The following is a 21,006-nucleotide window of genomic DNA, read 5'->3' on the forward strand; positions in this document are numbered from 1 at the left end:
TTTCTTTTGCTTTGCCAATAAATAAGGCCCTGTTCTCTTTACCGTTTTCGGGTCGTTTTCTGTTTTCGATTTTTCAAAACGGTGAAAACGCGTTCTCTTTCCCGTTTTCAAAAACGAATTTTCGAAAACGAAAAAAAATTTGTGAAGAAAACACAAAACGACTTTTTTGTCGTTTTGGGCGTTTTCAGTGTAAAACTTGAAAAAATTGAAAACGCGGGAAACACTTCTTTTTTCTTTTTTTTTTTTTTTTTTTTTTTTTTTTTTTTTGAGGAGGTGGTGTGGTGATTCTCAAAATTTCAAAAAAATTAAAAATTAAATTTTTTTTTTTTTGAGGAGATGTTGTGGTGATTCTCAAAATTTCAATTTTTTTTGGTGTTTTGAGGTGGTGTTGTGGTGATTCTCAAAATTTAAAAAAAAAAAAATTTTTTTGTTTTTTGTTTTGAGAAACTAACAAAAAGAACGCATTTTCAACAATTTCAAAACAAACACTCAAAACACAAAACTCAAAATGAATTCAAAACACAAAACACAAAATTGAAACACAAAGAGAACACCCCCTAAGCTCTCGTCATTGGCGTGTTGCTTCTCTACTTCTGTGTTGTAATTCTATTAGAATTCTAAACCAAACCAGATCTGCACAAGTCAAGTCGACTTCGCATTGACTGCGATCCCCCTTTCATTTGGAACATTCGGAGCCATGTGTAGCGACAATGTTGACAACGAAACTTCCAGTGAGCCTACCTCTCCCTGATTGCCAAGTATGAAAGTACGCAAAAAAAAAAAAAAAAAAAAAAAAAAAAAAAAAAAAAAAAAAAAAAAAAAAAAAAAAAAAAAAAAAAAAAAAAAAAAAAAAAAAAAAAAAAAAAAACACATGTAAGGCGTACCATTCCTCCCTCTCGATTGGTCAAAAATCGTTATTAAGGCGCACATGGGCAAACCTTCAAAGCATGATTTCAAATTCAATATGTGCATGACATGTAAGCTGATGAATAAAACGAGATATTTAAAATAGAATCAATTACAAACTAGTCTATAGGAAATTGCAATCTATTGTTTATCCAAGATTACTTAATTATCAATGAAACTTTGAGGGAAATCAATATGTATTATCGCTTAAGAGAAGAAAATAATGTAAATTCAAATATCTCCCTCTCAAATAACTATTTTTCCTTTTACTCGATTTGAGTATCTGAGTCAGTAAGTTGCAAATTTCAGTGCTTAAAAACACTCAAAGATTAATCGAAGTTCATTTTATTGTTTTCTATTTTGTGATTCAGTTGGTTCCTGCATTCATTCAATTCGAATAAAAAATTATGAGCCTGTTGGGGCACGATTTTTCATCAAAAAAATTGATTTTTTGACTGTTATTTTACTATTCAGCTGTCATATTTGACTTATTCTCTTATAGGTGGACTTCATTTTTCTCCTAATGATCAAAAAATCACTTCCAAACAGGCTCATAGAGATATTCTCAAAACACCATGATTTTCAACCTTTTGGAACCTTTATTACAAGTAAAACATAGTTGCAAAGAACAGGATATATTAAAATCATGGTGTTTTGCTTAGAATCTAATTACCATTGGGTTCAACTATTTAAAAAAAATAAAAATAATACAAAGAAAAGATGTAAATGTACTAAATCCATCAGTGTTTAACTCCATTACATTGATGAGGAGCCGATGAAGTAGTATCAGAACAATTCGAATGTCATTAGTCCTCATTTGAACCTCATCCTCTGAAAATTCATTTTTTTCTCAAACTCGTTCTCAACCACATATTTTCCAAATAAAATAATTTTACATATAAATCGAAAACCTTTTCATACTTTTTAACCACATATTTTCAAAAAAATCACTGGAAAAAATAGAGCTCAAACAAGGGCTTAAATATGTCTAAACATAATCATAATTTCATTAAGTAGACGCACAATGTTGGAAGAAACTCTTTAGCCCTCAAACATCCTCGAAAACATGATTATTATCTCACTTTGCCATGTCAAATTGTTATGTGCAAAGATTTGTCAGATGGTATCAACCCTTTTTACTCCATGTTACACCAAATTTAACGAAAAAACATTTTAACACAAATTTAAGGTAAGAAAAAGGGAAAATAAAGAAAAACTCAAAGAGTATCACTGTGAATCGCCTTTTTCAAGCTTTTCAATTTCTTCACGGTGTTTTCTTTCGGCTTCTTGAAGTTCCCTTTCAGCATCCTCTTCGTCCTCCAATTGATCACGATCTTCAAACTCCTTAGTTGCTGCTAATGCCTTGACAACAGGATCCCGCAGTTCAGAAATTAGACCACCACCAATCCTATACTCTTCTTCGTTCCCAATCAAGAACAATCGCTGATCAGGTCCACTTGCCATGGGAATATCAACTGCCAATAGCTTCATATCATGCTGCAGAAACAGAAGCGAAGTGTGTTATTGTAAGTAGGAGCAGGACATCCTTCACTTCCTATGGAAGTCAAACTTCAAAATCTAGCTCTAGTAAGTAATCTGATTCTGCATCTCAGAGCCATGTGAATGCATCATTTTTGGCTAACTTAAAAAATAAGTAAAAGTTAATTAAAAGTGAGTTTTTGTTTCCAAAAAAAGTCCGCGTCTTAAAGTTACTTTTTTTCTAGAATTTGAGCAAAATAATAATAATTATTTTGATAAAAACTTGTGGGAACCTTGAAATGTGTAGATAAAAAGTGACTTGAGTGTACATAAACGATTTATAAACATGAGCATAACATAGGCCAAGTAATTTCCTTATTTTGAATTTTGATCAATAAAAGAATTATTTAATGTAAAACAAACTTATTATTTTCAGTAAAAATTTTAAGCATGGCAAACATGTTCAAAGACAAGAGGCCAGAATGTTGCAAAATTATGGGCTATCAGCAGAAAATTTGATGAAGCCTCTCTATGGCTGCAGGTTGAGACATAGTTACAAAATCACAAACAGATCTCCAGTTTGACTAAAGGATGAAATTAACAAAATACACATGATCCGGAATTACAATGCATAACTGTCATTTCATTTTTGCAAATCATATATGTCAACAAATCCATACTATATCCAAAAATTACAGCGCATGTGGCAGACATTTCCGTCGAGAAAACATGTATATGGACATTTACGAAGGAATAAATAATTAGTTTATCAAAACGACATTATTACTTAAATATAAGGAAAACAGAAGCAGATAGTATTGAAGCAAACCTGGCCTTTCTTCTTCTTCACTTCAACGCTGACTAAGCCCTTCCTCTCGGAACCTTGTATGGGGAAAATAAGAAAACATCTTTTGCCTCTTAACCTTGGCTGGAAGTTCTTGAGGTTTATGCCCCCTCCTGACATCACATATGCTCTCAAATCGGTCCCTGTTAGAGGAGCACCCATAACCTCAAGGATTCCAGCCGATGTATTAAGTCGCCTCATGGCCATTCTATAAACTTTATCAGGATTGATTGTGAATCTTGAACGAAAATACAAGCCCTTCACAACACAAAAATATTTGATAATTTTTATTGATGATCATACAAGGTAATAATAGAATATACATACATCAGCAATATGCTACAGAAACTGTGAGTTTTAATTGCATGTGCAGTAAAGATGAGGTGGGCAAATTTACTGGATCTGGTTGAACCGGTCCATTTTTTCTCAATCTTTAAATAAATATAAAATAGTTATTGGTAGACAATATATAATTCATTCTCATATATCTGGTATAGATCAATTATTAAGCCTTAAATTCTGAAGAAACCGAACTGGTATGCAACAGTCAGTCCTGTTCTGGTGCTTTTACAACTGACCCACTGTGTACAATAATCCACATCATACCCAATTTGATTTGTTTTTTGCAAGAATCACACCAGACGCACCTCAGAAGGGGAGAAGGAACAAAATATTCCTTCTCTCTTAAAAGTTGACTAAACTAAATAAAAAGGTAAGTTTTACCCATCATTTCCTACCTTCCTCTTCATAATCAATTTTGTTCCCAAGTCCTTCAACCGAAGTCCAAAATCACTAGAATATACATCCAAAGAGGAATTTAGACTGAGTCCAAATCAATTACAAGTCATCTAAACTTCAATATTAACCACCCTTCCGCCCAGTGAGAAGAACCTGCCAGACAAGTAAGACATTGTACAAAAATAGAACACCTAAAGCTGTGCATCAGAAAATAGTATCTATATGCATATTTTGTCTTTTATAGCTGCACATCTTAAGATTCAGGAAAATTTAAAAAAGCAACGCTGAAGTAGAACACACTGTAGCCAGAACGATAAAGAAAAGGTTACTGCAATTATATTTACAGCTGAAAGAGCAGACAAATCTCATCCGAAAAGTAAAGTTGCCCTCGCCCATTATTACGTGCACTGCTTGGAGAACTCACACAATATGTCGTTGAACAGGTAAATCTTTGAAATATTCATAATATGGAAAGATTTACCCAGAATGGGAATGCACATTATGACAATATGACCAAACAACTGAATACTTTGAATGAAATAATAAATAAGTTAGTAGGCCAAATTTGTCAACCAGTTACGCCTCTTGCAAACCACTTTCAAATTAGGGCAGTTGTGGGACATAATCCCCCAGTCCTAAATCCAAATCAAGGGGTAGAACCACATTTCGGTTCCTCTACTTCAAACCAAGGGGATGGTGTAATGCTAAATCAGAATAATAGTAGTAGTACGCCTAACTTGGAGGGTAATCCAAATATAAGAGATAATGTCCTAAATAACGAGCAGAATACCCCACATGTTAATGAGGGAATAAATGTTCGGGCTAATGGTAACAATGGTCCAAATCATGGTAACTTAATTCCTAATCAAGGACCAAATATCAGACATCAAGCAAATCAACCAGTCAACCAACCTGTAGGGATTCCATATGACCCCAACGTCATGTTGAGGAATCAGATTATAAAAATCGTACAGGACCAAATAGCTTTTGGAGTACGTCTTGTCATTAGGCCGACTTACACAAAGCCATATCCTGATTGGATAGACCAAGCATATCCATGGTCTAGATGGTATAAAGTGCCAGAATTTTCACTGTTTACCGATTTAGGGGAGGTGTCCACTCTAGAACACATAGGATGATTCACACTGCAAAGTGGTGACGTAACTAATTATCATAAAATGAGACTTTTCCCTAGTTCATTAACAGGAGTGGCTTTCTCCTGGTTCATAAATTTGCCAGCGAATTCTGTTCAAACATGACAACAATTAGAACAATTGTTCCACGCTCAATTTTATAAGACTGAGTCTGAAGTTACTTTGGTCGATTTGGCGAACCTACGTCAAATGCCAAACGAATGAGCAGAAGGTTTCCTCCAAAGGTTCAAGACAGCAAGAAGTAAATGTTTTGTACCTTTACCCGAAAAAGAATTTGTCAAAATCGCTCAAGGTTGTTTGAACTTTGATTTAAAAAAGAAATTCCAAGACAAGGAATTTCCTGACCTTTTCCAATTGAGCGCGAACGTGATTAGGTATGAACGATTGATAAGAGAAGAAGAGCAGATAAAAAATTCTAGCAAAGGGACTTATTATAGAGACCCAAATTTTGATGTTCATACCATCAATAACGAGTCATACGATCAAACCGAAATGTGTTTGGCCGAATTAGTCAAAGGAGACACGTATACTTATCCTATAATGGCTAAACCTAGACCATTGGGTAAGGATGAGCCTATGAAAGATGAAAACGTAAAAGCTAGGACGTTCTCGTTCGATGTAACCAAAACTGACCTTATATTTGATAAATTATATAAGGATAAGTAGATAAAGTTGAGCGATAAGCATAAATTGCCAAACCCTGAACAAATAAAGGGTAAAAAATGTTGCAAGTGGCATAATGCATGGTCACATTTGACTAACAATTGCTTGATTTTTCGCCATGTGTTGCAGGATGCCATTGAATCATGACGAATTACGTTCGATGATAAGAAGAAGATGGCAGTGGATGAAAATCATTTTCCACAGCCACTTGGAGTGAATATGGTGACATCTGGTTTCAAAAACAAGTTGCCAAAATTCAAATTGATTATAGATGATGGACAAGAAGACCCTAGACCATATCCCAGTGTCTTTGAGCGTATTAAAGGGAAGGAGCCAAAGAAGGATGAAGACGTCTTGTGTGCAAGATGTAAAAGAGAAGTGAGTGGGAATACGGAAAAACCAGGGATATGACAGCATCCCCATCGCCCTACTCTTTTCCCAAACGCTCAGCCTGGTAGAGGGTGAGGTACATCGTTCTACAAGGGACCGCCTTTTGAGAGGCAGTTCAGGCCAGTAGATAATGGGAGAACATTCGGGCCGCAACCCCGCCGGCCAAATGTATGGCATTCGTTCCAGTATAATGCAGGAAGGGCAATACCCTTCGACGAGATGACTAGAACTCAACAAAGGCGTTTTCAACGAAATTATGGACGAATGATGAGGCAACAACAGGGAGTGTCACATCCTAAAGCGCCTAAAGGTAACCAATCAAAATGTTCTCAAAGATAGTGAAGAGACCGATACAGATGAATCAATGAAAGAGTTGTAAGAAACTTCTTCTGGGAGATCGAAGTTTGAGCGAGACAGAAAAGATGGTGAAGATCCAGATCAGCTCCTTACTATTCAGTTCGGTACGTTACCTCCTATTGTGGCTAATAACTATTTACTAGTCAATGAGTTCAAAAATAAAGAGAAAGAAGAAGAAAGGGAGGATAACGAAGGAGAAGCATGCGTTCTGGAATATGAAGAAGGCCAGACTTCTAGAGAGGCCTACGATGGTGATGAAGATGATGGTATGACAGATATTGAAGAGGAAATCGATCTGAAAGCAAAAAGGAGAAGAAGAGGAGTATCGTACAATACTCTATTGAAACAACTACATCAAGAGGGATTCGTGAAGTAGATTTATTGAGAGAACCATCTGGGCGTTCTTTCGATTTTTACGTGCTGTACGGGACGCCCAAAAGGAAGGAGAGAGTGCCTCGTTCTGAAAAGTATGGATCGCCTCCAAGAATAATGCCTCCTCCCACAGGTTGGGTGACTGAAGAGGAAGTATCAGAAAACAGTAAAAAGGGAATTCAGGAGACAGAGGCTCAGTGCGATATGCTGCATGTCGACTTATCACAAAAGGATAACTTAACAGAAGACAAGCAGGAAGTAGAAATAGAGGCTGCCGAAAAGGTTATTTTTAAACAGCCAGCCATGAAATTGACTAAACACTTGAGGCCGTTGTACGTTAAAACTCTAGTCAACGGCATACCTGTGGCAAAAGTGCTTGTCGATAATGGAGCAACTATAAACACCATTCCATCTAAGATGATGAGGAAATTTGCAAAGACAGAAGGGGATATGATTCCAACTGAAGTCATCCTTACAAGTTTCAATGGAGGAGCAACTGCAGCTAAAGGAGTTATGCCATTGGACATAACTATAGGTACAACTACTAGAACCACAGTATTCTTTGTAATAGATGGTCCTACTAGTTACAACGTGTTACTAGGAAGAGATTGGATATACGGAAGTCGTTGTATACCCTCATCGCTCCATCAATGCCTGATTTTTTGGAATAACAAGGGTGAAGCAGAGGTGGTGCAGGCCGATCATAGGCCTTTTGTAGCAAAAGCAAACTCAGTGGAAAGGTTCATGTACGAAGGAAACTATGGACCTGTCAGGGTAGTCCAAGATGGGGAAGAAACTCAGATTATCGCGCAGAGTGAAGAGCCATTTTCAGTGAACGCACTCACTGAAATGTTCAGTCAGATGAGGCCAAATGTAGTGGCCCTAGAAAAGCCAGTAATTGGCAAAAGAATAATTAAGGAGTCTTGAATGAGTTCTAAGCAATAAGAGCAAATGACTGATATTCAGGCCTTCAAAGCCAAATTAGTGGCTTTCAATAAAGAATGCAAGGACAAGGCGAAAGAAGAGGCAGCCCTGAAAACGCTGAAAGACAAATTAGCAGTATTCGAATTGGAACAAAGTATTGACCGAGAAATCAACAAGGTTGGTTGTTTAGAAGAAGAAGTGCTTACAAGGGAACTGGACGATGAAGTAATGCGGATCATCAAGCCTGGATACGCTCAAGCACAAGACCCTCTAATTAAAGTAAATATTGGCAATGAAGGAGAAGACCGTCCAACATTCATCAGCCAGATGATCGATCAAGAGGTTAGTAATAAATTAATCGCTTTGTTAAAAGAGTATAAAGATTGTTTTGTTTGGGAATATAAACAAATGCCTGATTTAGATAGAGACTTGGTGGAACGTAGATTACCAACTAAGCCTAATTTTAAACCTCATAGACGACCTCCCAAACGTTTTGCTCCTAATGTACTCCTTGAGATTAAAAAAGAGATAGAGCGATTATTAAAAGTATGCTTTATTAGAACAGCCAGGTATGTCGAATGGTTGTCCAATATCGTGCCAGTACTAAAAAAGAATGGTAAACTAAGGTTGTGTATAGACTTTAGGAATTTAAACATAGCCACAACCAAAGATAAGTATCCAATGCCCACGGTAGATTCTTTAGTAGACTCAACTGCCGGACACGTCATGTATTCTTTCATGGATGGGTATTCAGGATACAATCAAATTTATATAGTTGAGGAAGACATACACAAAACTGCCTTTAGATGCCCTGGGTCTCTAGGATATTTCGAATGGGTAGTCATGCCTTTCGGCCTGAAAAATGCAGGAGCAACTTATCAAAGGGCAATGAATTTAATTTTTCATGATATGATAGGCAAGTTTGTTGAAGTGTATGTAGATGATATAGTGGTCAAATCCATTAAAGAAGAGGACCAATTTGGTGAAGAGAGGGCGATTTACTACTTGAATAGACGGTTAACAAAATGTGAATGTAATTACTCTGGTATCGAAAAATTATGTCTTACATTGTATTTCACATGTACAAAATTAAGGGCTTATTTATGGCCCGTAACCGTTTATTTGATTTCTAAAGTAAATTTAATTAAGTATATATTCTCTCGCCCTATTTTACACCAAAGGGTAGACATTTGAACATTAGCTTTATCAGAATTCGAAATACAATACATACCGAAAAGGCAGTCAAAAATCAGCCTTTGGCTAACTTTCTAGCCGATCATCTATACCTTGACATGCCTGAAGAAATTGAATTAGAAATCAATTCATTCAAGCTAAAACCTTGGGTGTTGTATTTCGATAGGTCAAAAATCTCTAAAGGTGCAAGAGTAGGAGTAGCATTGATAAATCCTTTAGGGATTTGCTACAAATTCGCATTCACTTTGGATAGGATGTGCGCCAACAATCAGACCGAATATGAAACCTTAATCGTGGGCCTGGAACTAATGATAGATATAGGGGTAAAAAATGTAAACATTAGAGACGATTCTCAATTGGTAATTCACCAACTGATTGGTGATTTTAAATGTAAAAGTGATTCCATCATGAGTCAATATGAAATTGCCCAAGAGTTATTAAAAGAATTCGACCAAGTAGAACTTCAATCGTTAATAGGATATACAATGACGTGGCAAATGAGTTGACCCAGATGGCCTCAGGGTACTCGAAGGTTTTAAATTGGAAGTCTACTTGTGAATATGGAACAATATTGCCCGTGATCCAAAGAAGGGCGAGAAAGATTGAACTTCATTGCATACAAGACGGAGATGCAATGAATTGGAGGGCAGAGATTAAGGAGTTCCTTAAAGAACCTAATAAAAGAGATAGTAGAAAAATGAAGTTGCGCTTGCTAAACTATGCATTGATAGATGAAGAGTTGTTCAAAAAACGCTCTGATGGAATACTGCTAAAATGTGTAAGTTTGCAAGAAGCCGGGACGATCATGACTGAAGTGCACAAAGGGATATGTGGAGCTCATCAAGCTGGCGAAAGGATGCGATGGTTAATTATTAGGAGTGGATATTTTTTGCCAAAAATGAGATAATTATGCGTTCAGTATGCAAAGAGCTGTTTAGCATGCCAAAAGTATGGTCCAGTACAAAGGGCGTCAGTACGAGAGATGGCACCTATTATTAAACGTTGGCTGTTCAAGGGTTGGGTGATAGACCTGATAGGGAAGATTTATCCCCCATCGTCCAAGCAACATACTTTTGTTATAGTTGCAACCGATTATTTCACTAAATGGGTGGAGGCGGTACCTTTAAAGGAGATCACCCAGAAAAATGTCATAGAATTTATCCGTGATCACATCATTTATAGATTTGAAATTTCACAAATTTTGATGGTAGATCACGGGACATCTTTAAATGGGGATCAAGTGAATAAATTCTTGAGCAAATTTAGAATTAAATTAATAAACTCCACACCATATTACGCTAAATCCAACGGGCAATCAGAATCTTCTAATAAGATTCTAAAAAATATCATAAGGAAAATGATAGATGAAAATGCCAGAAATTGGCACGAATGTCTGAACAAAGCCTTATGGGCTTATAGGACATCGCCTCGGTCAAGTACCAAAATTACTCCTTTCCAACTTACTTATGAACAGGAGGCCGTTTTACCTATAGAAATTAACGTGCAATCGATCAGAGTGTGTTTGCAACACAAGTTAAGTGATGATAAGTATACCGAATCAATGGTTCAAAATTTATTAGAATTGGACGAATTAAAGTTAGACGTCCTAGATAGATTGCAAGTTCAAAAACGAAGAATGGCTAAATTTTATAATAAAAAAATTATAGTCAAGTCGTTCAGCCTGGGCGAACTAGTTTGGAAAACAGTACTCCCTTTGGATAGCAAAGATCCAAAGTATGGCAAATGGTCGTCCAATTGGGAAGGACCATATAAAGTGAATAATGTATTGCCTAATGAAGCCTATCATTTGAAAGATTTAGATGGCACCAAGCACATGAGGTTTATTAATGACAAATATTTGAAAAAATATGTTCCTTCCTTATGGGAAAGTGAACAAATAAAAGCGTAACCAAATCGCATTGAACAATCGTAGAGTAAAAAGGGCCAGAGCGAAATACGTTCAAATAAATTCCTTTATTATCAAATGTTCATTACAAAACTGCGAAATACAAGATGCTAAATGCTCTATAAACTACGATTGAGAGCAAACTAATCTCCCGATCGATCGTCGAGTAAGAGGGTGTACTGGCCTTGATCGCCGTCCTGATCGCACTGCTGCAAAGGCAAGCAGAGAGGCCGAGAAGCACTCTCAGCAAGCAGAAAGGAAGATGAAGCGCCTTCACATCGCCTTCCTAAATGCATCGCTGCAACGACAGGCAAGAAGGCTGAGAAGCACTCTCAGCAAGCAAGGTGGCCTCCAAGCACCCCAAAAAATTGTCTTTCATCATTGAACTCCTTCTGGAAACGGAGACGATGGAAAGAGCTTTGCTGCTGGCCAAAGAATATTTCTTATATCTCCCATACCAAAGGTGGCTAAGTGGGCAGATGAGATGATCCATTTCCATGGAAAACAAAAGCTTTTGATTGATTGTCAAAAATGCTAAGCAATGGCAACAAATTGATTTTTTGAAGAAGAAAATGGAAATGAAAATGGAGAATATGAAGTATACATGCATTTATAGGGGGGTGAAGGTGAAAAGACAGAATATTTCTGCCTAAAATCGAGCAGAAATATCAAAAGAAAATGTGCAAAAATTTTAGCATAAAGCAGTTAAATGCCTGAGCGATTGACGATTAAAAGACGAACGTCAATAAATGCACAAAAAGCTAAAATAATTATTCATTGACAATGATTGCTGCTGTTATATCAGTACAAGGTTACAAAGAGAAAGTAAAATACGAAATTACAAAAAAAAAAAAAAGTTAAGGCATTATACGTCTTAATTACAATTCGCCCCATACCGAACAAATTATTTCCCTAAGTTTCCCCCAGTCCTCGTTCTGCCGAGAAGAAGTGATGTTCAATTCAACCACAATATCATCATCAACTTCCAACTTCTTGTACTGCTCGACCAAAGACTTAGTTCGCTCAATTCCTTGGGAGGCATTACGCTTTTTAGCAGCCATTCTCGCCTTGCAGTCGTCCATCTTGGCTTGAAGCTCCTTCATCTGAGCAACCAAACTAGTCATCAAAGAGTCTTCAATCATGACTTCAGAAGAGATTTCTTTCAACTCGTCCTCAACTTTGTTGATCTCCAGAAGAAAGACTCTTTTTCAGATACGGCGCGAAGATATTGAGTACTTTTGGCCTTCAGTTCAACATTCTTGGCCAGCAAGGAGAGGATTTCGGAATGGATAACTTTCAACGTCGCTTTAAAATCAGCAGAAAGATTGAGCGACGGACATGTCAATGCTTGCTCCAATTTCGCATTCAAATGCTCAAGCTTATCCTTATGTCTGGCAGCACTAGCCTTACCGATGTTCATATCCATGAAGGACACATACTCAAATATCGACTATTTGAGGAACTTCATATCGTCCTCTGAAGAAGCAGAAAGACAACTGACTGAAGCAGGGCGAGATGTTTTGACTTGCCCCCAGGAAGCGAACAAGTTTTGAATGGAATGCACAATTTTATCAGCATCATGCAAAGAAAATTGCCAATATTGAAGGTTTCAACTACACTAAACAAAGTGGAGGTAAAGGTGAAGCAAATATTACCTCATCAACAATCTTCGAAGATGGCATATCCCAAGCCAAATCTGCCACCTCTGGCTCCACCATTTGTGAGGACTTCCCCTTGTCTAAGTGAGAAGACCTTGCCGCAACGGGCAAACTCATGAGAACATCTGCAGAGCTCAAAAGACAACAAATCAACACCAATAGCACAAGCAAAGGTAAAGTATCAAAAAATGAATTACCTTTTGCTTCGACGTCTGGGGGGTCAACGCCCTGGGAAGAAGGTGGCTCATCCATTGGTTGTGATGAAGATTCTGGGACTGAAAATTTCTCTTTAAGCGTAACTCCTTCATCAGCGGGTTTGGACGAATCAGCCCCAGCAGAGGATGATGGAGTAGGAGTTGCCAACACCAAAACCTTCAAAGGAGAGGTTGAACTTTTGTTAGATGTCCAAATAAACTATCAGAGCATGGAAAAGCCTCAAGTATAGAAAGGTATGCTTATGAGTAAACCGATTTAATTACCTTCCTCCTTAGGAGACGCTGGGACTGGCCGTTTGCGGCTTGAGGCACTTTTAGCTGCAGTGGGCTTCGCAGGAAGAGAAGTCGATGGACGGGCAGATTGTTTAGCACGAGCAGAAGAAAAGGGACTCCTAATGGACACAGGAGTGATTAAAACAGGAGAGGTGGAAGAAATGATTGGCTGGTCTAATGAATGGAAAGCACGATTGGCATCAGTCGCGAACAATCTGTGTTTCATTGACGGCCAGAGTCATTCAAAAAGAGGATGGATGGCACAGCTAGGATTGAAGGGGGCTAATGAGAAGTTACTTGTCAAAGAAAGATTGCTAGCATTTATAGCCTCCGCTTCTGTTTTATTAATAGTATGGAAGCGGTCTATCAAATTCCTTGAATAGCAAGGAGGAACGGGCCAAATTTGGTCAAAACCAAGTTGACGAGCAAAAAATTGAGGAGCATATATTTCTACCCCTGCCTTGGCATTAGTCCCAGTCAAAATATCGTGGAACAACTCCCTCCCGGTCAAAACTGAATCCAAATGAACAGAGAGGTGCTTGCACTATCCATAGTGGATGGAGGTTGCACATAATCTGGAGTCAAAAAAGGAGGAAAATGAAAGAAGGAATGGATTGAATTCAAAGTATAAAAGAATGAAAAAATGTCCCTTCTGGACATATTTACAGGAGTTAGGGGATCAATGACTAGCCCATAGCAGCTAGCAGAAGGACTGAAAAAAGATGGAGCACCGAGCGATGGAAAATAGGCTCTCAACCATATTTGAGTGAACCAAAGAGGCTCACTGCCAGTAGGAGATGCATCATTTTTCAATTGGGATTGAAGAGAAGCCATGCCTCTATAGAGGGCAACTAAAAAGAAAGAACATAAATTCAGAAGCCTACCACGCGCCAATTCATGCACTATGGGTAAATAGCTCAGGGAGGGCTTTATGCTTGGCACGCACAAAATGTATTTACAAAGCCAAATCAGAAGAAAGGCCATTCGCTCAGTATGGGAAGACTCAGCGCTCAAGTGGTTATGAAGGGTTTGCAAGCTTGAATAAGACTCGGTGAGGCCTTTACCAAATTTTGGGGCGATACCAGAAATCAAAATACCAGGGAAAATGGTATCGCCCAAAGGTAGCAAATTTACTAGGGCTCTAACATCCCTTAAGATAATGGACATGAGAACAAGACGAAAAACAAAAGTATTATATTCAGAAGACCAAAAACTTAAAACGATTGGAAAAAGTATTGGGTCAAAAATAGGAGGGTTGAAGAGAAATTTCTAACAAATCAGAAATCCTAGCATTATCAAAAATTGCCTTAGTAGGACCATAGTCCACAAGGCGAGCATGCCATCTACGAAAAACGATATCAGATTTAGGCCAAGTGCGAATACCTCTTTCGCGAAGTGGCCCCAACGGCAAAGAATTTAGAAACGGAGGGCCCTAAGTACAAGGGAACAGCTGACCGACCGCCGCTTGTTCGATGGCCTCGACATAGTTGAAAAAAGGACCTAGATAGAACTCATTGAGTTCGACATTGGCCAATGCAAGGAAGTTAGGAGTTATGTATGGTCGAGTAAGGAGTTTCTGAAAGTCTTCGAAACTGAAGGAGTCACCAGACTGAGATTGTGAAGTAGCCATTAAGAACGAAATAGAATTCTTCAGAGTTACATAGCAGAGAAGCAAGGAGATGAACAGTAATATTGCGAGGAAGAAACGCGAAAAAATGAGGCGTGATTTAGGGGTGCAATGAAATGGCGTATTTGGGGGTTATAAGGATTTGTAAACGTCGCACCTTTTCAGGCTATGGAAGAAAACAATGATTGAAATTCTTAGGAATTTCGAATGTTGCTGGGAAACACAAAGTGAATATGGCAAAAAATTAATAATTGGTATTAATTCTGCCATATTGGGAGGTAATTGTTAACACACAAAAAGTTTAGCTCAAGTTGAATAGCCCAAGGAATGAAACCCAATTAGAAGATCCCCAAAATCAAATAGCCCAAAGAACAACCCAGTCAGGCAATGCAGGATAAAGGCCCAAATAAGGAAGCCTATGAACGCGGAAATACCATCGCCCAAGGTTGCAAGTCGCCCAAGGTTTGAGGCGAATGAATTGCCATGCAGTCGCCCAGAGCTGTGACTCTGCTCTCGTCCAAACATTCAAGTCGCCCAACATCTTAGCAAACATAAGAAGTTATGGTTACCCAAAAGTGCAGTTAATGAAGCAGTTATTAGGTAGTCCTATCACGTTCCACGATTCAAGGAATTCAATTGAAGACGGTTGAACGATAAAAGTAATGGCAGCAGTTAGAGAAGGCAGTTCCATGACAAGTTGGCCACTACAAGGAAAGTGGACAGTTATAGAGCGATCAAGCAGTTTCTTAAGCGGTTGATCACGAAGAAATCATCCAGGAAGTATAAAAGGAAGAAAAGACATAGAGCAAAGGACCCCGAATCAAATACTCTCAAACAGAGAATATGTAACTTTCAATTTCTTAGTTTAAATTTAAACACTTCTTTTACAGTAACTCGTGTGCTTGCGTCCCTTGGAGGCATTTAGATTTTACTTTCCGATTGTAAAGTCATCGTCAATAAAAACGCCCCTTTTTGGGACTTTGTCTCAAGAGATTTGTCCCTTACACAATCATCTGATCCATTTTTAATTGTTAGGGACTAACCCGTGCGAAACAACATCATAACAGCCATCAACTTCCTCCTCCTACAGATTATCAATGCAAATTATCTGCCTATTAACTGTTTTTCTATTTATCAGATACAGGCTATGCAAACTTAAAAAGTGATTTCTAAAGAGAGATTAATTGCACATTCATAAACATTATAACAGCCACCAACTTCCTCCTCCTGCAGTTTATCAGTGCAAATTACCTACCTGTTAATTGTTTTCATATTTATCAGAGATAAGCTATGCGCACTCGAAAACTGATTTCTAAAGAGATATTAATTGCATACCCATGGCATAAAGTGTGATCCAAGATTCTAAATGAACTAAGTTCAGCTGGAGTCGCTTTCATATATACTCATATACGTTGAACTCTATCCATGTGATATCATATTTATACCTATCATTCAAGCAGGATCCATGGCCTAAACCATAACAGGTCCACCCAAAGTCATACGCCACTCAAAAGTTGAGTTGATTTAGTCATTACTTTATGTAAATAGATAGTCATTCAATTATTGACAAACTTGTGGCATCCATTGTCAAACTTTTCAAGCAACTTAAAACATTACCATTAATCTACTAAAACACTAGAGAGAACAAATCATAAGCACAGTCAATAATCCATTTAAAAACACCATGTTGTCGAGCAAATTACAAAATTAGGACGATGTGACCCTAACAGCTTAAGATACCATTCATCAACGAAAATCCAATTCAGTGTATAATAAAATGGTATAATGATCGAAAATTTTAGCAAAGAAGAACTCACAGCAAATGCAACCATAGCGGCTGAAAGAGCAAGGAACCCATACTTTGCCATTCCCTCAGACAAGCTAATAAAAGTGCTGGCGATGCCAAACAAAACCCTCCACAGCAAAATGCATACCACAACCCCACCTGCACCGAGAATTGCCAGATAATTCCTCTTCCAGAAGGCCTCAATGTGCAACCCCGCAGCCTCCCTATACCGCAAAAATGTGTTCCTAACCGCCCCCACAGGGTTTTGAATCACATTTTTTGCAAAATTCTTAGAACCAACTTCATAACCCTTAAAAGAAATGTACCTGAACCCAAGAAAAATTCTATTCGGCGATAGTTTGGCATTTGGGTCTAATTTTTCGAAAATTCTTGGAACATTGGGCGATACCGGCAAATAGGTTTTTCTAGAATTTGATATCCATGTGGAAAAAGTGCTACTTTGATTGGTTTTTGAGTTATTTGATAGGAAATTGGAAATGCCACTGCTAGTGGGAGCTGCATCTGCGGAGACTTTGGATGAAACGTGATGAAAACATCTAATAATAATTCTTGACGATGAGGGTTTTGACATTTTTTTCGTGATATTTTCTTGGGTTTTAGTATGGATGGATTTAGATTCACGGGGAGCACAAACTCAGAGGATGACCGATTGACTCACTGAAGAAAATCAACCAAATCGTTTTCCTAGGAGAAAAAAAGGAGGAGAGAGAGAGGTAGCTTGTATCAGCTGTATAGGAGTATGTCCGGACTCCGTAGGCCATAGATACAGCCGAGTACACTTGTACAAAGTAGTTTTCATTTTATTTTGAGATATTTGCAGATACGGTCCCATACCTTTCATTTTTTTTAAAAATTTATTCAAACTTTTCATTTGTACCTACGACAATCTCAAATCTTTCATTTCGTTACAGGCGAAGGGTGGATGGACAAATTCGGTCCCTTTGACCGTTAATTGTGTAGAGAAGTTTACTTCAACCCTGCTTTGACCAAATTTATAAGGGTATAATTATAAATTTACATTTTTTTTTCAAATAACATAATTAAAATAATTAAATGTAAAATAAAATAAAAAATTGAAATTTGCCTACCCACGCACACCCTATTTCATCCTTTTTTTTATTTATTTATTTACGGATATTACTACATATACATCAAATTTTATATAATAAGTTACAAAATATCACATATTATTCTATTATTTGCCAATTTTAATCACAACCGACTTTATTCATCTAACATTCTCTCTCTACATTATTTTATGTAATTTCTTATGTACTATTTATATATATAAATAGCATAATCTATTTTTCGACAATACCTCCACCCGCACTCTAAACAAAACCAGAATCCAAAAATCCTAACTCGACGCCAGCCATAGTTCGTCGTCGCCGCCGCCACCACCACCCATCTTCTTTCTTACCTCTTTTTGCAATCGAGAAACTTAGATTTTGAAGTTCAGACGATTATTCTTTCAATACTACCATTATTCTCTGAAGGATTTATATATATTTACACATGTATTTAATATTTTATTGAAACACATTTTCTTGAGTTTCCTCTTACATTTTATTGTCCAACTAAGGATTTATAGAGTAAGTGTGATAATTAGAGTGATTTAAATATTTAAGATCAATGATTTATTTATTTTTTTGGTATATTCACAATTATTATCCCTACTTACTTGGCGCGTGTGTGTGTGTGTATATAATTTTTTTTCCTTGAAGAAAATTTGTTGTGTAATATTATTTTATAGAAAATTGTTTGGTTGAAAATAAGAATATGAGGAAAAAATTGAAAGAAAAAGGGGACCAAACGGGGTTGTGTAAATAAAAATGTTTTGTTTTTCCTTTTTTTAAGACTTGGCTAGACATGGGCAAAAAAACCGTCAAACCACCTAAACCGCCAAACCGAACCGATTCGGTTTGATTTGGTTCGGTTTAGAGTAGTCAAATGGTTTGGTTTGGTTTGGTTTTTTGTAGATAAAAATCATGTTGGTTTGGTTTGGTTCATGGTTTGAATACCAAAACCGATGGTTAACCGCTCAACCCGCTACAAATTTAAACCATTTTTTTTCTTTTTGAAAAAAGAAGAAGAAGAAGAAGAAGAAGGATAACTCACAGACAGAGTATGATTGTAGGAATCAAAATAAACATGATAACCAATCCAATCCAAATCCAATAAAATTCCACATTAATTATCAATTTCAATAGTAGTAAAACTAAGGTTTTATTAGCAACTGTAGACTATATTTACGATTCAATCATTCATATCTCCAGAATCATGCAGCATGATGATTAAGAATCATGCAACAAAATGGATATAGGACTTATAATTATTTCATGGAAACTAACTCATAATCAGACTCTCAAGCAATACATTTTATCTTGCTTTCGTTTTCCTTTTCAGGAAGAAAAGTCAAAAGATAAGGCACTGGAAGTTGATGCTTGATGACGACGAACTTTCGCTATTCTTCTACTTTCCAGAACCTCGTCACTAGCTTTTTTGAAACTTTTTGTTTCTGATTCAAAGGTTTCATCATCATCAAGATCAGGATTATCTCAAGATAGTTGCACTCCGGCAGCCCTCTTTTTTGAAGGTTGAAAATTGTTTTCCTCATCCCCCATTGTAGATTAACAAAACAAACTTGAAGGAAAATTTGCTTCCTCCACAAGTTGAAAGAAAGTGATCTCTTCAATTAAAAACATATGACAAAAATCACAAACTAAAAGGACATTATAAATGGAATCAAATGTTGCTTCTTGACCAAAACAAATGCTAGGAAAGATATTCTAGGATATGAAACAAATACTTTTGAAGGAGACAAACTATAATGTGAAACTACATGATCCAGATAATCAATTAGCACTCGCCCACAGACATAAACAAGTGAAACTAGTCATTAAGTTTGGCAATTGTTAATTCATTACAAAAAGTATCCAAAGATCATGCGCCAAGCAAAAGAAACACTCACATTTGTAAATCAAACTCAAAAATGGGGGAACAAGGAAAAAAAGAAAGGAAAAAGAAAGAAAAAAAGGAGGAAAAAAAAGAAAAAGAAAAGAGAGAGAACAATGTGTAAGAGTAACATCAATGTTTGCTTGTTCTTTATAAGTTACAATGCAATGTTATTTAAAAGTTCAAACCGAGAAACCAAACCAAACCAAACCGAACCGAAGTGGTTTGGGTTGGTTCGGTTTAAGAATTAGAGTGGGTTGGTTTTGATTTTAATTTCACTCAAACCGACTACTTTGGTTTGGTTTTGGGTTTAGGTCAAAACCAACCCAAACCAAACCACGCCCAGGCCTAGACGTGGCTCATGTGGTTAAACACATAATTTTTTAACCATGTTAAAATATTCACTTCTAATTAAACATTTCTTTATTGATACTTCTAAAATGTTAAATAAATATTCTCTAATTATTTATGTTGAAAATAAGTTAGAAGTAATTTAAAACTTAATATTTTAAATATAATTTATTTTACGTAAAAGTAAAAAAGAGTAACATTTATATATGTTTAAAAATAATAAGTTACATCGCCCCGTTTCGATTACATTAAAATGAGATTTTGAGGGAAAATAGATTTTGGAATAATGATTTTTTTGAGAATAAGTAATTAAAAATAAGAAAAAATTTTAAATTTACGTGTAACATTATTTTATAGGAGTCGAGATAATGTGTGTTTGAAAATGAATTTTGAAAGAAATAGAGCGCAAATAGATACATTAAAGTGAATTTTACTATGTTTTAACAATTATATACACGCTTAAAGTTGAAAAATAAATGCTCACTATTTTTATCTACGTTAAATTTATTTTCCTTCCATTGGACGACCTCTATGTTATCTACCACGAATTCCATTTTTTAATTTTTCAATCACTTTTTCGACAAAAACAAAGGATAAAAGTAATTAATTCCTATGGAATACACGTCATCTCTCATTTCTGCTTTCAAATATCCAAAATTCAAAAGATAGTTGGAGAAAACGTGCAAAAATTTCTTCATCGTTCCCCATCCAATCAAAATTAGCCCTTGTTTGAGCCCCATTTCTTTGGAAAAATTCATTTTTAATAGTATGTTGACATCATTTCAATCATACATTATTCAATAAAATAATATTACATGTAAATCTAAAACTTTTCCTTATTTTTTAACTATACATTTTCCATCAATACACTATTCAAAAATTCATTCTTCCCCAAAAAATGGGGCTCAAACAAGGGCTTAATTAGATACAAAGAATTTCTTGAAAATAATGCAAAAAATAAATCAAGAAATGAAACCGAATAGAAAATCCAAAACAAAGGTGCTAAAAATTTTCAATAGCAAGAACTCGCCAAATATATCGAGATTTCCATTGAAACCCGCTAAAGAGCTCCAAGAAAATTGCTACATTTGTATCAAAATAGTGTAAAAATAAATCAAAGAAGGAAAAAAAAAAAAAAAAAAAAAAAAGGAGGGCAGTGAAAAAACAAAACAATTAATTAAACTAGTTTTGAG

The 21,006-nt window shown here is 36.4% G+C and overlaps 1 protein-coding gene across 2 annotated transcripts; it reads right to left on the reverse strand.

Moving 5' to 3' along the window:
- Positions 1–1,889: 1,889 nt before the first annotated feature.
- Positions 1,890–17,237, reverse strand: LOC111406035. 2 transcript variants are annotated; one of them, XM_023035213.1, is made up of 4 exons: positions 16,518–16,699; positions 3,967–4,120; positions 3,215–3,487; positions 1,890–2,403 (listed from the first exon to the last, which is right to left on the reverse strand). In XM_023035213.1, the coding sequence occupies exons 2-4, from the start codon at positions 3,976–3,978 to the stop codon at positions 2,134–2,136; spliced, it is 555 nt and encodes a 184-aa protein (XP_022890981.1). In that variant the 5' UTR covers positions 3,979–4,120; positions 16,518–16,699; the 3' UTR covers positions 1,890–2,133. The 2 variants fall into 2 exon arrangements, with proteins under 2 accessions (XP_022890981.1, XP_022890980.1); XM_023035212.1 differs by lacking the exon at positions 3,967–4,120 and having other exon boundaries at positions 1,896–2,403; positions 16,518–17,237.
- Positions 17,238–21,006: the final 3,769 nt, after the last annotated feature.

This window comes from Olea europaea, chromosome 12 (genome assembly GCF_002742605.1).
Source record: "Olea europaea var. sylvestris chromosome 12, O_europaea_v1, whole genome shotgun sequence".
Lineage (NCBI taxonomy): Eukaryota > Viridiplantae > Streptophyta > Magnoliopsida > Lamiales > Oleaceae > Olea > Olea europaea.